The sequence below is a fragment of the Triticum dicoccoides genome, chromosome 3A, assembly GCF_002162155.2.
Source record: "Triticum dicoccoides isolate Atlit2015 ecotype Zavitan chromosome 3A, WEW_v2.0, whole genome shotgun sequence".
NCBI classification, from domain to species: Eukaryota; Viridiplantae; Streptophyta; class Magnoliopsida; order Poales; family Poaceae; genus Triticum; species Triticum dicoccoides.
Window position 1 is genome coordinate 58772175 of NC_041384.1, and position 16586 is coordinate 58788760.

General features: G+C 47.3%; 1 protein-coding gene across 1 annotated transcript; it reads right to left on the bottom strand.

Moving 5' to 3' along the window:
* Positions 1 to 7733: 7733 nt before the first annotated feature.
* LOC119267109 (RING finger and transmembrane domain-containing protein 2-like) lies at positions 7734 to 11443 on the bottom strand. Its single transcript, XM_037548422.1, has 8 exons — positions 10687 to 11443; positions 10418 to 10494; positions 9397 to 9565; positions 8954 to 9042; positions 8666 to 8830; positions 8512 to 8589; positions 8245 to 8348; positions 7734 to 8128 (listed from the first exon to the last, which is right to left on the bottom strand). The coding sequence occupies exons 1-8, from the start codon at positions 11147 to 11149 to the stop codon at positions 8023 to 8025; spliced, it is 1251 nt and encodes a 416-aa protein (XP_037404319.1). The 5' UTR covers positions 11150 to 11443; the 3' UTR covers positions 7734 to 8022.
* Positions 11444 to 16586: the final 5143 nt, after the last annotated feature.

A 16586-nucleotide genomic window follows, 5' to 3' on the forward strand; every position in this document is an offset into this window, starting at 1 on the left:
GGCTTTCAAAAAAAACTTGTACATGCAGCATCAAACTTTTTGAAAGTCAGAAACTGGTTCGAGCATCCTGTCCCCGGAACCTAGGTCCTAACCGTCGGCAGTCCCCGCCCCTCCCTCACGCCGCCGCCGTAGGACGCTGGACTCCTCGAGCGGTAGCTATTTAGCAGCGACGTGACTCTTCTCCTTCTTCCCAGCACATCGGTTCAGGCGGTGCCGCGTCATAGTTGTGGCATCCCTTCCCTGGCGGCCCAAAAGCTTGGCGCATCATCTTGCAATGCGACGATGCGGAGGGGGCGCGGCAGCCCTTCCTCTACGGCGCAAGCCCGGCTCCGCGAGAGGTGGGGGCGATGATGTGGTCTACTTCAACCTCCTGCGTCGGCTTTGGAGGGAGCCCGGGATCTCCCGCGACAAGTTGCAAGGCTTCGCGCCCATTTATCTAGGACTCGGGTCTGGATCTCGCGGGCTGACGGGCCCTCATTCCCTATAGGACTCGTTGAAGGCGATGGTGGACATGGTGGATCAATCTGGTTCGAGTTGGGGAAGTTGGGATTGGCGACGAAGGGTGTGTCTAGGACACATCTAGATGTGACATAACTATATCACATCTAAGATGACATCAGCAATGTTTATAGCCTTTTGTTTGTCTTATTTGTTTGTTGGGTAATTATTAGTCCAGCCCAAAATAGCACTGTCCACGCTAGTTGTCCTCTGTTGTTTTTGATCGCTAAAGCCACTCACGTCTAGCATTAACGACGTCTCTAAAAAAAAGGAAAATAATAACGTTAGCGTCAACCTACGAAAAAAGCACCGAAGCATGTACGTCCCCCAAAAACATGTCTACGCGGGCGCCAGATGCTTTCTTCTTCTTCTTTTGCAGGAAAACTATTTTTTAATTTTTTAAAAAACATGAAAGTGTGTTTGGGGTAAAATACTAATAAAAATGATGAATTTAAATATTATGCACTCATCTGAAAATTGTTCATGAATTTGGCGAGTACAAAAATTGTTTGTGTTTAAAGAAATGTTCACAAGTCTTGAAAATATCTGTGATTCCTTGTGGATGCTAAAACAAAAAAATGGTCGTGAATTTGGAAAATGTTCACAAGTTCAAAAAATGGTCACGAGTTCCAGTAATGTTCCCGAATATGAAACAATGTTCACAAAGTTCAAACGATGTACGTGGATTGATGAAATGGTCAATAACATGAAAAAATTCAAAAGCCAAATGTCCAAGAATATTACAAATGTTCACACGCTAAAAAAATGTTCATGTGTTCAAAAAATATTCATGAGTTCCACAAAATGTTAGAGTATTAAAAATATGGTCGAGGATTAAGAAGATGATCAAGAATATGGAAACATGATCACGAGTTCCAAATACATTTACGACTTCAGAAAGTGTTCGTAGATATAAAAAATCATGAACTGAAAAAGATGATCATGGTTTCAAAAAGTGCCCGGGAAACAATATCGGCGGATACGAAAAACAGTTCATGAGTTCCAAAAATGGTCGGGGGTTCCAAAAATGTTCACGTATTAAAAGAAATGGCTGACGATTAAAAACAATGGCCCGGAATATGAAAAAATGTTCACATGTTCAATAAATTGTTCTCGCAAAAAAGGAAAAAAAGTAGGATCCAATTGTGAGTCAAGGGTGGAGTTAGCAAAACAGGAGTAAGGGCACAGTTGCATGTCGATGGTGGACTTGCAACTGGGACAAAAAATTGTCGAGCCTAGTTGCGAGTCGATGTTTGACTTGCAACTGGGAAAAACTCAACCATATCTGTGAGTCGGTGGTGGACTTGCAAGCGAGGCAGAAATATTTTTTGAACTAGTTGTGACTCGAAGAGGGAACTTGCAAATTGGGGGAAAAGAGTCGGCCCAGTTGTATGCCAATGATGGATTTAAAACTTGAAAAAATGTGTCGAGCCAAGTTGCGAGTCGATCGTGGACTTGTAGTTCAGTAAAAAAAATGTCGGTCCCAGTTGCAAGTCGAGAGTGAACTTGCAACTAGGGAAAAAATAGGATCAAGAGCCCAGTTTCATGGCAATGTTGGACTTGCAATGGGGACAAAAATGGTCGCCCCCTCCCAAGTTGCGTGTCAAGAGTGGATTTGCAATTGGGAAAAAACGGATCGAGTCTAGTTGCATGTCGAGGGTGGACTTGCAACTGAGACAAAAAATGGGTTGGGCCTCAGGGTGGAATTATAACTAGGAGAAGAAGCCCCCGGCTGCATGTCGAGGGTGGACTTGCAACTGAGGTGTGTCGGGCCCAGTTGCGAGTCAATGGTTGACTTGCAGTTGGGGCAACTACAAAAAAGTAGGACACGCCCCAGTTGTGAGTGGATGGTTGACTTGCAACTGGTCCCCTACAAACATGCACCCCCTCCCTAGTTGCGAGTCGATGGTTGACATGCAACTGGGGCCACTACAAAAAAGTACAACGCGTCCTAGTTGCGAGTCGATGGTTGACTTGCAATTGAGGCAACTACAAAACAGTTGGACACGCCCCAGTTGCGAGTTGATGGTTGACTTGCAACTGGTCCCCTACAAACATGCACCTCCTCCCTAGTTGCAAGTCGATGGTTGACATGCAATCGGGGGCATTACAAAATGTACGACGTGTAGTTGTGAGTCGATGGTAGACTTGCAACTGCGCCCCTATAAACATATATCCCCCTAGTTGCGAACCAATGGTTAGCACGCAACTAGGGCCACTACAAAAAAGTAAGATGATTCGTAGTTGAGAGTCGATGGTTGACTTGCAACTGGGCCCCTACAAACATACGCCCCCCTAGTTGCGAGTCGATGATTGACTGACAACTGGGCCCCTACAAACATACGTCCCCCTAATTGCGAGTCTATGGTTAACTTGCAACTAGGCCCCTACAAACATACGTCCCTCGCCTAGTTGCGAGTTGATGGTGGACTTGCAAACTGGGCCCCTACAAACATATGCCGCCGCCCCCCTAGTTGCTAGTCGATGTTTGACTTGCAGCTAGGCCCCTACAAACATACGTTTCCCTTAGTTTCGACTTGATGGCTGACAAGCAACTAGGGCCACTACAAAAAAGTACGACGCGTGCTAGTTGCGAGTCGATGGTTGACTTGCAAGTGCCCCCCCTACAAACAAACACCCATCCTAGTTGCGAGTAGATGGTTGACTTGCAACTGGGTGCCTATAGACATAGGCCCCCTAGTTGCGGGTCGGTGGTTGACTTGCAACTAGGCCCCTACAAACGTATGCCCCTAGTTGCAAGTCGATGGTTGACGTGCAATTGGGGTAACTACATAAAAGTACAACGTGTCCCAGTTGCAAGTCGACGTAACTACATAAAAGTACAACGTGTCCCAGTTGCAAGTCGATGGTTGACTTGCAACTGGGCCCCTACAGACAGACGCCCCCCCTAGTTGCGAGTCGCAACTGGGGCCACTATAAAAAAGTAGGGCATGTCCTAGTTACGAGTGGATGGTTGACTTGTAACTAGACCCCTACAGCACATACGCCCCTCTAGTTGTGAGTTGATGATAGACATGCAACTCGGGCCACTAGAAAAAAGTACGATGCGTCCTAGTTGCAAGTCGATGGTTGACTTGCAACTTGGTCTCTACAAACATACGCCCCCTAGTTACGAGTCGATGGTTGACATGCAACTGGGCCACTACAAAAAGTATGATGCGTTCTAGTTCCAAGTCGTTGGTTGACTTGCAACTGCCCCATACAAACATGCGCCCCCCTAGTTGCGAGTCGATGGTTAACTTGCAACTGGGGCCCCACCTAGTTGCGAGTTGATGGTTGACTTGCAACTGGCCCCTCCTGCAAACATACATCCCTCCTAGTTGCGAGTCGGCGGGTCACTTGCAACTGGGGCAACTATAAAAAAAATTGATTTTCGAGATGACTAATTGCAAATGAGACAACTACAAAAACTACAAATAGCTCTATTCTGGAGTCGAGGGGTTTACATACAAAATTGGGGAAAAATTGTGAAAAAAACTAGGCAAACACTTGCATATGCAATATACAAAAAGTTTGCCATGGAAAAAAGAGTGCATGAAACTAATAGGGGAAACAAAAAAAGAACGTTCCGTGCCATCTCTGAGCCACATACCTGCTAGGTCTGGTTGTCTCCTTCGGATTCAAAACAAAACAATAGAAATGGAACAATAGGGGAGGGGAGCGACGACTCAAGGGAGGCTGCCATATCGATGTATTATACTCTCGGCTATACCCGTTGTATTCTAAAAAAGCCCAACATAAACAAAGGCAACACCGGCCCAACAAAAAAGAAAAGAAAGGCAAAAATGGTCCCGCTCCGCTATAGACCTCCCAGCCCAGCAGACTCTGCAACACAGCATGGATCGATCACGACACGGGTTTTTTTTTTTTTAGAAAAGAGGGATGACCCCCGGCCTCTGCATCCGGGAGATGCATACGGCCATATTATTGATTATTCTCGAGGACCTTACAAAGTATTACAACAATAAGTCTGAATCCACCATCTTGGCAACACATGCCACTACTCCTACCCAAAATGATGAAGGGGTGCTAGCTAGGCCACTACCCGAACAAGTCACCTAAGCCTAACATCAAAAGCCGGAAACCGAAACATATTCGGAATCCCCAGCCGAGCCACATACTGGGTCTGGGGCACAATCCGGTCAGACGCACTCGTGTGTCGTCGCCACCATCTTCCGCAGGTCCATCTTCAGATCATATCGAGGTTTCTACCTTATCTGGCCACTCAGCCATCGGCGTCACCATGACGCCAGACAGCAACCTCCTCCTGCGCGAGTCCATCTCCGCGCATCGGGCGGCGAACCTCCATAGCGCCATGCCACCGATCCTCGCCGCCATCAATGAGTGAGATGAAGTACCGCTCCACCACGGCAAGTACATTAGTGCTAAGCGAAACGGCTCACAACCGCAAGTCATCGGACGAAGGCGAAGATCCATGGAGAAGGCCAAAAGGGGCATAGCCAAAGCAGTGGTCAGGGTTGGACCGAGACCACGGCAGCCGCCACTGATAAGAACAGGCTACCTCACACCGTCACCACGCCACCAGCAGCTCCACCCCACACGAGCAATCCCCGGAAGACGCCTTCAAGAAGGATCACGGCACCGGATGCCGCCATCGACCATGCAAGGGGAGGGCAGGTCTTCACCTGTGCTCGAGGGAGAAGTGGGAGGGGAGAACCACACCAAAGCCTCCAGGAAGGACCACGGCGCCGAAGACGTCGCCTTTGGTGAGGCCGCCGCGCCGGCCAGGGGTTTCCCCCGGAATCACGCCCAACCACCAGATCCGTCCGTCCAGATCCCCCAAGACGGCGACGAAGCCACCAGGGGCTGGAGCAGGGCGCAGATCGGAGCAGATCACGGGCAGGAACGGAGCTTCTCCAGGAGCGCAGGACGACCCACGCGGGGGCGCCGCCTCTCCATCGCCCGCCACCCCCCCGCCGACCGAACGGCCAGGGAGGCAGCCCGCCAGCACCTACCGGCGCAGCCCGCCGCACCGGCCACGCCGGACACCGCCCATCGGAGCCGCCGCCCCGGACGCCGTGGCCCTCCGCGAAGGCGAAGCCACCAGATCCCCGCCGCCACCTTCATTGGTGTCGTGCGGCCGGGCCGGCGAGCACCTCAGGCGGCGGCGGAGGGAGCGGATAGGGAGGGGGAGGCGAGGAGGGGATTAGGGTTTCGCCCCCGGGTCGCCTCAGGCGAGGCGACGCGAGGGGAGGGGCTAGTAACCAAATAATAACCAAAGGCTTCAATCACGACACGGGTGATCACTCGAGCATGAAAAATAAAGACAATATACCGGAGGGCTGGACATCTAGATGTGAGATCACTAAATTTCATCTAGATGTGTTTTAGCAACCCCACTAAAAAATAAACAAAAAGAAACATAAACACGGAAATGACCAAAAAAACAGATGGACAAGGATGCGCATATCACTCGTGCTGGGACAACAATAGCACATGAGCCGTGCTAAAAATATATGAATCTTGGAAATTGCATATATATAAAGAGAGGAAAAAAGAAGAGAAAAATGAACATCACAGCCTAAAAACCAAAAGAGAAAAACCAAGCCTAAAACACACAAGAAAGGGCAAAAAAAAGACGCCTGCATCCCACGTACAGATGCCAAAGAGCAGCATACAGCAGGTCAACATGGGCAACAAAAGCCAACAATGGCGCCGTGTAACAGGAGCAGGCCGACAACAGTGTAGAGCCGTACACACGCAGCCCACACACAAACAAACCACAGCCGTGCATAGACAACAGCGGCGCTACTTATATACAGTATATATATAGAAAAAGGGACAACAGCCGCTAAAGTGGATTGCCAAGAAAAAAAAATGCAGTACGAATCTTAAAGCCTTTAGATCATGTGGTGGAGAGGTTAGATGTGACATAGTTAATTTTCATCTAGATGTGAGTTAGTCTTTCCGGGCGACGAAAGTTATGTTTCGGGTGAAGTCGGAGCCAACGATGGTGACGCCTACGGTGTCAAGTTTACAGTTCTCGGTTCCCCTGCCCTGAGGGGGTGCTTCAGTGAAAAACCCAAGTTTGGGTCTATCCGGACCAGATGGTGGCAACACCGATGTCATGTTCCCTCTCGAGGGCATCATCTTGGAGCAGGACCTAGTTGTAGGAACCGCTGGCTAGTGGGTGTTCATGTGGTAGTCTTCGTTCGTAAATTGTGTGGCAATGCCTATGTGCATGAGCGATGTCGAGGTTGAGGCATGTCTGCGATGGCTACCTCTATAACATGTCTATGGTATTGCCGCGGTTTGTTCTTTACAGTAAGTTGGAGTTGCGCCGACAGGATCCCAACAACGGCGATGACAAGCGGCAGGTCGCCCGCATGGTTATCTCCTGCAGTACCAACCTTGCACATTCCCTTCGTAGCTCGCCCATGGATTCGGAGCTGCCTTGTTTTTCTCCTGCTTAATATATTCAGGCAGTTCAACTGCCAGTTCCTCGAAAAACACTGTTGCAGTGAGGACGTTGTTGATAGTTGTCAATGCCAAAGCCGGAGTCGCTTCCTTGAGGAGAAGTGACGATGATGCTTGTGCTGCCTCGGCCATGCTTCTCTTGGTTTATTTGAAGCACAGGAATTTCGAAGCAAAGTGCATTTTACAACCCAAAGTCAAAACTCCCACAAGTAGCATTCGGGCTGGACAATTGCTTTAAAGTAACATAATGGGGAAAATCTGCACATTTTGCTGAAAATTGAAACAACAAGCCTAGGAATGTGTCTCTGGTGTTCATGTTGGTCGATTAGTTAGGGATTAACATACCTGCCTTCACATAAACTAGGAAGGGACCAGAGATTATTTCTCAGCGGCTCAGGTACTTCATGCTTCAGCTACTGCCATAATTACACTGCCAGAAAAAACACGGCACACCCAAAGCAGAGTAGTTCCCAGTACGTCTTACCTTCTGGAGCTGATCCAAACTCTTCAACTCAACCAGGGTTCAGAGAGTTCACCAATCTGCCGTAACTGTCAGCCTGTCACAATCTCAGAGTCTATATAACAATGGTCCATTGTTGAGGAAATCGTTAACTGATAGCTGCTCGGTTGGCTAGCGAGTAGGAGATTAATCGGCTAATCAGCAAGTTAATCGGCCATTTAATCAATTAATCAGACGATTTTTCGGTTTATCGGCTACTCGGTGACCCTATGAGTAGGGATTAATCGGCAAGTTAACTGGTTAATCGGATGAATTCTTGAACAGGGCAATGGTCTATATATACTCATTTCTATTTATGTAAATCGTAGTAGGGTAAGATTTCTTATAGCCTATACAGGGGATAATATGCACACATGGGAACAAACACACTCATGCACCCTCCACCTTCAGCTGGGAAGGGGGCGTTGGGATCCGTTCAGCACCTCACCGGGCCGCTCTGCTCGCGAAACACGGACAAACACAACGCACACACTCACACCTATAACATCTGCTTTCTTATCTGCACAGCGCAAAGCAAGCGAGGTTCCCTGCTGGCTGTTTGCGGCCTAGAAAAGCTGGAAAAAGAGGCTTGTCGAACCGTCGCCGAATGACCGGAGGTCTGCTGGCTTCACCAGTGCCCTGCACAGTGGGCAGGTGCGCTCCCTCTCAAACCTGCCATCATCCAGAAAGACGTTAGTACAAAGGAAACGCCAAGAGATACTCAGAGTGTTGAGATCATGAAACAAAACTGTAACTAGAGTGGAGTGGACGGAATGTCTGCGCGTTACCATTCAGAGACACAATCTTCACAGAAGACATGTTTACAGCGCAAAAGAATGGGGACGTGCATCTTCTCTTGGCATATAGCACACATATCTCCAGCAGCAGCAACCTGAGTGCACACACGCCGCATCGGTAGTCAAGTTACATGAAAGATGCATGCCAAAAGTTCCACTACACAATGCATATTTTCACATGCCATCGTTACTTATAAACATTCAGTAACAAGTGACAGCCAACAGCTTCTTAGTGTCTAATAAAGCATACAAAATTACCTGCTCACTCGTTGCATATGAGCCATAATGAAAGTCTTTATGGGACAATGCTCTCAGTGATGTAAAAAATGATTGAATCTGCCAAGCAAAAAGGTAAGTGTTAGAAGGCATCTGCTCAGTATCACTGCTAAAATTGCATAGGAAGGTATATCACCTTTTCCACAACAGATGTCAACTTGAACGTAAGATATAGTCCAGTGGTTAGCGAGGAAAATAGGCTCCCATACTCCTTGTTCAGGAAAAAGCGATACCATACAGGAGCAGGCAATAAGGCACGGTACAGAAGTAGAAAGTATTCCACAAGTGTTAACATTTGACCCTGAACAAAAAGGTAAAATTGGTTATGGCTCCCTGATTATACAGAAAAACAATAGCACTGCACCTGGAGCTATAAGGAAAAATACCAAGATACATCACAGAAATCTAGGATTACAAGCGTTACCTGCCTACGATAGCTACGGCCCTTGGTGTTCCTGTAGTACATTAGCAGTATGCACTTCACAATCATAGCAGTTTGGCGCACCATTGTATCTGAACAAATTTTAGAAGAAATCGAACACGATTACAAACTTCATGAAGAAAGTATCAGTTCTAGACAGTTTGGTTAATTTAATCTATGTTATCCACTGAACATAGATTTATATACTTGAAGTATAGAGATGCACCACCACTTATAAATAGAAAACAACCTAGTTTATCTCTACATATCCACATTCAACAAATCCGATGAACTTTTGAGCCAGTTAACACCATTAACATTTAAAAGGACCCTAGTACCAGCAATTAAACGTTTTCAGGCCGTATGACGTCCACAGAATGAACTTAGAAGCAATACAAGTGGCAACGATTAAATATGTTCAAGCATCATAGGTAAAAATAACATACCATTCACTAGGATTACAAATATTGCATGCCAAAATGGTGGTATATCTTTTGGAGGAAGCATGACCAGAGGTCTGATAAGATCACCATTCTTGTAACACCAGTACACTCCAGATACATGAACGACAAATAATATTGTAATCCCAACAAGAATTAACATTTTTCTCTCCCCCTGCATCAAGCAGAAGAAAAGAAGCGAAGTTAGCCAGATGGTAACAGGATCATAGTTAAAACACTTATGCACAAATGATAACATCAGCAAGCATCCTCATACAAGGAACATACATAGCTAATAGATTTTCGTGACTTCAGAAGATGAAGATAAAGGAAGGGGCATGAAAGATACTTACAAGCTACAACTACCTATACAAATAGAACTCTCTCGCAATTCCAGGAACCAATTAGTTGCTGCAATAATGATCAAACTAATGGACCGCATGTAATCATTTCCATTTGGAATTTCTTTGGTGCAGGGTAAGGGCATAAACCAACAAAGATATCCAATTAATTTACCTTACAGTCAACAGGACAACACAATTCATGCAAAGAAGAACATGGCATACAAAGGCATGTAAAGGTAATGCGTGAATACAGAAAATTCATGAAAATGCTCGATACAATCTGGAGTATGGATGGTTGCAATGGATTTCATAGTGTTGGCTGCCCAGCTTTTGGTGTGTTTTTAACTTCCTGAACTCAAAGGTGGATGGCACGGTGTGATTTCGTTTTCTATGAAAATGGAACAGGGGCTTTTGCCCTGTTAATCTATAAAGCACTCAACGCAACAATAATGTTACCATGTAAGCACGCAAAAAAAAAAAATCACCATCATATTTGCTCAAAGATGTGCTGAACTGAAACATTTTAATTAGATATAAACTATAACACTAAGCAACATGATTGCATACAATGAGTTGGACTTATTTCATTAATCGATACTCTTTAGTCTTTAGTTCTTACACACTAAGCTTGGGGTAAACTACACCAGAGCCAAAAATTTCAGCAAAACGGGCACAAAACCTACCTTTAGAGCAGTCTGCTTGCGCAGGATGTCATTGGACTTGAACATCACGGCAGCAATCCAGATGGTGACAAAGAAACCTGCATGAAACAAACCAGATCAGTCCACGGTTTCTCAGTGATCCCAACGTTCACAAATAAACAAATGAAACCATAAGTCCCACCCACGATTTTTCACAAGATAAACGAATGCGGTCATACACAGACGACAACATATCAATTTGCACTGGTGGATCATGGATTTAAAATAAACAGAGGGGCAGGGGGAAGGACCTTGCAGGTGCTGTCTGATGAAGACGACGAGCAGCAGCAGCGTGAATGGCAGTATCTGCTCCACCCACCTGGCCACCTGCTGTATGTCGTACCTCTGGTATGAGGAGGAGGAGTCGGCGCCGGCCGCGGCCGCCGGCGCGGAGGGTTGCGCCCCTCCCGCGGCGTCCCCCTCCTCCTGCACGACGGCCCCGTCGGTGGCCGCCGGCCCCACGATCCGGATCGACACCTCGCCGCCCCCGGCGGGCGGGTGGTGCGGGCCGGGGTCGGCGCGGAGGACGCCCGAGTACTCGAGCAGCGCCGAGAGCGGCGCCTGGATGAAGCTGGAGGCGGAGAAATGCACGCCGTAGCGCCTGGAGGGCACGGCCGCGGAGGCCTGGGCCTGCGGCTGCGTCTGGGGCCGCGGCGACGCCGGGGGCGTGGTGGTCGGCGTCGTCGTCCGCGGTGGTGGCGGCGCGTCCATCATCGGGCCGTCGGCCGCGGGGCCGGGTCGCGACGGCAGCTTCCAGGGGCGCCTGCGGCGGAGGAGCGCGGGCGGGTCGGCGGCGGCGTCGCAGGGCGGGGGCGCGCGGAGGCAGGCGGCGAGGCGGAGGCGGAGGCGGCGGAGGGGGCTCGCCGTGGCCGTGGCGGCGTCGGGTTGGTCGGTTGTCGCGGTCGCGGCGCGAGGAGTTCGTTCCTGGAGAGAGGCTTTTGGTTTTGGGATATTTCCTCTGCCCCGTACGCCACGCCTGCCCGCCTTTCCAATCCTTCTCCCTCCCTCGGGCTCGGGTTCGGGCGTGGGCGTGGGCGCGGGCGGGTTATGTTTGGGCGAGGCGAGGGTGACGTGGCCGCGGCGGGATGGGGATACGCCGTCTGCCTCTGCGTCGCTCCTGTCCGGCCTCTTTGGTTGGCTCAATTGATTAATCATCATCATGTGTCTGGTTCAGACTTTGTATTAGGACCTGATTAATTGCATAATCTGTCGGCGTCGCTACAAGAAGGACTGGTTCTTAGCTAAAAGAAGAGAAGGGTTGGTTCTGCGAGTCTTTTCTCGCCCGTACTGCTGGACCAGCTTAGGCATTGAGCACAAAAAACATGTATTTCGCACGGGCAATATTGAATTTATGCTCCAGCCAACTTATCCAAAAGTCCGAACCGATGGAAAGATGCGGAAAATATATTTCAACGGGCAGTGCAATGGCGACGCTTCTTCTTCGAGCCGGTTCTCGAGTCCCAATCCTCGTCAAGTTCATTAGTTGGGACGGGCTAGACGGTGCTCCAGCATAGGTTCCTCGGGGCGGCGAGGTTAGGATTTCTCGTCATGCATATGCGGCGGCGGGGAGATTTGATGTCGGGTTCGATGATGACAACCATGACTCTGGGGCGGTGGTCCTTAAGGGCAAATGCACAAGGACATTCCGGGTGACATCGACAAGGTTGGACCGGCTCAGGTGGGAGTGACGACGGCGGCACATCGGCAACTCGTTCTGCCGGTGGCAGCAGCTACTCGGTGGTTCAAGGACCATGATGTAATCTGAGATGTTTCGTACTTTTCATAAATTTTTATAATAAATTTGAGTGATCTTAAAAAAAATTAAGAAGAAGAACTAGCAGTAGTATTAGCTCCCATGTCGAACCAATGGAGCGAGTGACCCGGCCAGTCCACCTATAACCAAACCAAGGCCCATACGCCATGCCGGAAACACTTGTTTAATAACATGATTATTAGTACACCAACTTTCTTAGACTAATTCAGTTTAGTAACTGTGTCTCACATACTCCCTCATTTTAAAATGTAATGCATATTTTGTTTTTTAATGTTAGACATGTCTATGTTTGGCCAAATTTAATGAAAAAGTATCAACATTAACAATACAAAATTAGTATCATTAGATTCATCATGAAGTGTACTTTGTAATTCATTTATTTAGTATTTTAGATGTCGATGGTTTATTTTATAAACTTGGTCAAACATAGACATCTTTGACTTAAGAAAGACAAAATATGCACAGCGTTGCGGAATGGAGGGAATATATATAGTAGCAATACAATAATTCACAGGAATCCTTGATGGATGGAAGGATTGTGTGGCGCAGCCAATCCCAAGCTCATGGCCAGAATGTGCGTTTCTAAAAAAAAGGTCAGAATGTGCTTGATCAGATGGGAAACATGGATATGGATATCATTAAGTAACCTTAAAGAAAGAACGGAGAGGAGATGAGAGGTCGTCATCAATCATTAGGCAGGCCCTATGTCATAGTGTTTTCGATCATTTCTAAAAAGGCAGAAAATGAAGAAGGAAATGATGTTTTGAGTTTTGACAGGGTGTGTCGATAGAGACTTGGCTGTGTGCATCACATGTATCGACATACTCTTGAATTGCATCACGCAATCCCAAAGATAAGGGTACATTTTGATGCTTTACCAGTCTGCTCGTTATCGAAAGAGTGTTGATGGAGTGTTCTTGCTTGCCATCAGTGGTTAAGAATATATGGTAGCAGAATCAAACCAACACTCTCGGCACAACGACTCTTGCATAAGTAGGCTTTTAGTTTTATATATCATCTCGCCTCACTTTTGGTTGTACTTAGCGGCAATCGACCTTGCATCTGCCTTTTTTTCCCACCAACATCGAGGGAACCAACAACAAGATGCCAACATCAGCGAGGGCAGAGGGTTGGTGCCTGGCAGGGACAAGGTAGATGGCTGTTGGGTTTCATGTTGTTTCTGTGAAGAGAGTGCAAAGGAGAAGGCTCAGCTCACGGTGCTCACACACTCGTGTACGGTGCACGTACGTGATTGAGTGAGTGTGGTTTCCACCTAAGCTAGCTAGCGTGTGATTTATTAGAAGGTACATTGGCTTGCTATAATGCACGTGTGTCGTAACGAAAAGCAAAAGAGGGGCGGGTACCAACTCTTTCAATGCTCGCATGCTCTCATTACAAGAAAGATCAATGTAAATGTTTCAGACATTTCAAAAAATAAAAGTGTGAATGTTCACCCGCCTATTTCCACAACCCCTAAAAGAATCTAGACACAAATTCAAAAGAAACATCGTGAAACAGAAAAAACAACAAACCCATACGTGAATAGTGTCGTTTTTCTTTTGTCGTTGTGTTCTCTATGCATAGTTTGAATTTAGATCTGAAATGTTTAGAGGTTGTAAACTCATGTCTTGTGAATGCTTACAAAAAAATTGAATTTTTTTGAAATGCCTAAGTTTACATTTTGAAAGTTGGGATCATGGGAGCATTTAAAGGTTGGTATCACCGATACTACTACTTTCCTTGGTGATGTAGTTGCCACCGGATGGAGATACGCCATCTGCTTTCGCGTCCTTCCTTGGTTGGTTGTGAGTTGGTTTAATTAATTAATCATCATGTGTCTGGTTCGACTTTGTATTAGTATCTAATGAATTGCATAAATTTGTCGGTGTCGCTGCTAGAAGGATTCGTCCGCTGTGTGAGTTTCTTTTGACTTGAGGCAAAGCTTTTGATTGTCGAGCAGTTAATAATGGAAAACCATTCGACAATGCAACGTATACAACAAGAAACGCCAACCGCAGAAACACAAATCACCGTAGGGCCTGCTTCGCTAAACAGGTCGGCCACCACCAGCATCGGAGACAATAGCCGAGAAAACAACAATCGTGGCTCTATCAGTCTATCACATATGTGAAGATGCATGCACACCACAAGGCCCTGCGTCAGATTGCAATGCCCGCAAACACCGAGTAACCAACACCGATGCCAACCTCATTGCTCGCATGATATGAGATCAATGCATGCAATCAATGTTGCCCAAACCCACGAGGCCCTCACCTTGACATACATCTACTCTATATTGTGCCCAGCGTGGTCCGTCGACACCGACATTGCCACCACTCGCCCTTGTGCTGCAGCGCCAAAAACCTAGCATGCCTATATCCCAAGTTGCACAAGGAAAGCACCCGTAGACCACGACCGTCACACAAGCACGTCTAGGGCTGCAGGACCGACATGAAGTTAGACTGCTCCTCTGGGATGTGTCGAGCGAGCCGACACCCCCACCTCCCTAAAGGGACAAGATTGCCACCCGAGCAATGCTGAGCCGAAGCCCTGCCTCGTAGAGTTTCCACTCACACTGTTCCCAAGATCTCCGCCTCGGCGCACAATAGTAATCACTAGTAGCCGCCTCCTCGACGTCCACCAGCCCGGAGTATGAAAAGCTCCATGCAAGATGCATCATGTTGGCTCCCCAAGATGATGCCTCGAAGGAGAAGGATGCGACACCGCGACTCGCAGTGGCCCCGCCGCCCGAAGCTCTGGCTTCTCTATCACTGCTGGTTTCTGGCTGTGATAGAGAAGCCGGAGCTGTGGGCGGCGGGGCCACTACGGCAACGATGACTCCATGAGGGCTGTCTTCAGCGGGCGGTGCTCTCCGGATGTTGCGCTGGACTAGGTCGATGTGAGGCTTGCAACTTTCTCCTGCGAAGCTCGCCAGCAAAATCGGAGCTGCCATGTCCTCGACGCCGCGGTCGACTGTTTGGCGTTGCTTTGTTGCTCGGTGCTCCCTCTTGACGTTTTGTGTCGTTGGTTGTGCTGTGATCTTGTCTGCGGCCAGGCCATCCGCGCGTGGCCCGCGTGGGGTTTGTAATTTAGGATTTCGCCCGGTTCCCCTCTAATTAACCGGCCAATTCTCTCCTTCTTAATCAATGAAAATGTCAATTTTCTTTGCCTCGTTTCCGAAAAAAAAAAAGACCCAGAGGCTCCATGGCGTCGTTCCTCATCTTTGCAGACTTTTCTTGCCTGTACCGACCATTGCAAACATTGAGCGCAAAAATTATTATTGCTTTGGTTGCTTTGATATTCCAAGAAAAGTAAGAACTAGTCTTAGTTATTTATCACAGAAGAAAAAAAAAGAGAGAGATTCCATACGTGACACCGACAGGATAGCGTATCCTAGTGCCTTAACCCTTAAGAATCGTGAATACTGTAGCAGCTATGGTCAGACCAGACGAAGATAAGCACTCCTGAGCAGTAGTGTAGCTCGCATGTCCAACCAACGGAGGGAGTGACTCAGCCAGTGCACCTTTATAAACAAACAATGAAACATACCAAGGCCGATACGCCATGCCGGAAACACTTGTTAACAACCTGATTATTTAGTAGAGTACGCTGTCTATCTCAGACTAATCCAGTTTAGTACTCCTCATTTTGTCTCCCGCGCCGTACCATCAAGCACATTTTGGGAAGCAGCACAATAATTCTCATGAATCTGTCGGTCGATAAAAGAAATAAGAAATAATTGTTGGGCGAGCCAAGGCCATGCTCATGGGCAGAACGTGTGTGATCAAATAGGAAACAAGATAGATATGGATAACATCACTAACACTAAAGAAAGAACTGAAAAGAGATAAGATGTCGTCGTCAATCATTGGGCTAGACCCTACTCCTATGTCACAATTATACTCCCTCCGCCATTATATTAGGTCTATTTTTTTCATAAAATTTCATAATGTAAGGTGTATCTGTGTTCCGATTCCTCTTAATTTTGTTATTGTCCCTCCAGAAAAAGAAAAACAGAAATTATCTCTTCCGATTGCATGTATCTCTTTCTTTCCTAGCCTGAATGATTTACTTGCTGCTTATCAACGATTTAGACAAGGGTAATTTTGTCTTAAATTGTCTATAATTTTGTGTCTTGGTCACTGTGCTGAAAATAATATACCTTACATAAAGGATTGGAGGGAGTATGTGCTAGTCATTTCTAAAAAGAGAGAGAGAGAGGGGCTACGGCCGTATACAAGAAATGAAGACCAAAATAATGTTGCCACGATGTGGATGTAGCATCCGATGTCTCATTGTGCATTTTGATGTCGATGTCATGCTGTTGCAGAGATGAGATGCATTTTATAGCGTGGCTATGCATTAACGAAGCGCTTG

What these genes read in the sequence shown, in the direction of transcription:
- LOC119267109 (XM_037548422.1), bottom strand. Translation starts at nt 11,149, where the DNA reads ATGATGGACGCGCCGCCACCACCGCGGACGACGACGCCGACCACCACG. An exon ending in ATTTGTAATCCTAGTGAATG is followed by an intron (nt 9,043 to 9,396) that starts GTATGTTATTTT and finishes AAATTTGTTCAG; the next exon opens with ATACAATGGTGCGCCAAACT. An exon ending in GCCGTAGCTATCGTAGGCAG is followed by an intron (nt 8,831 to 8,953) that starts GTAACGCTTGTA and finishes CTTTTTGTTCAG; the next exon opens with GGTCAAATGTTAACACTTGT.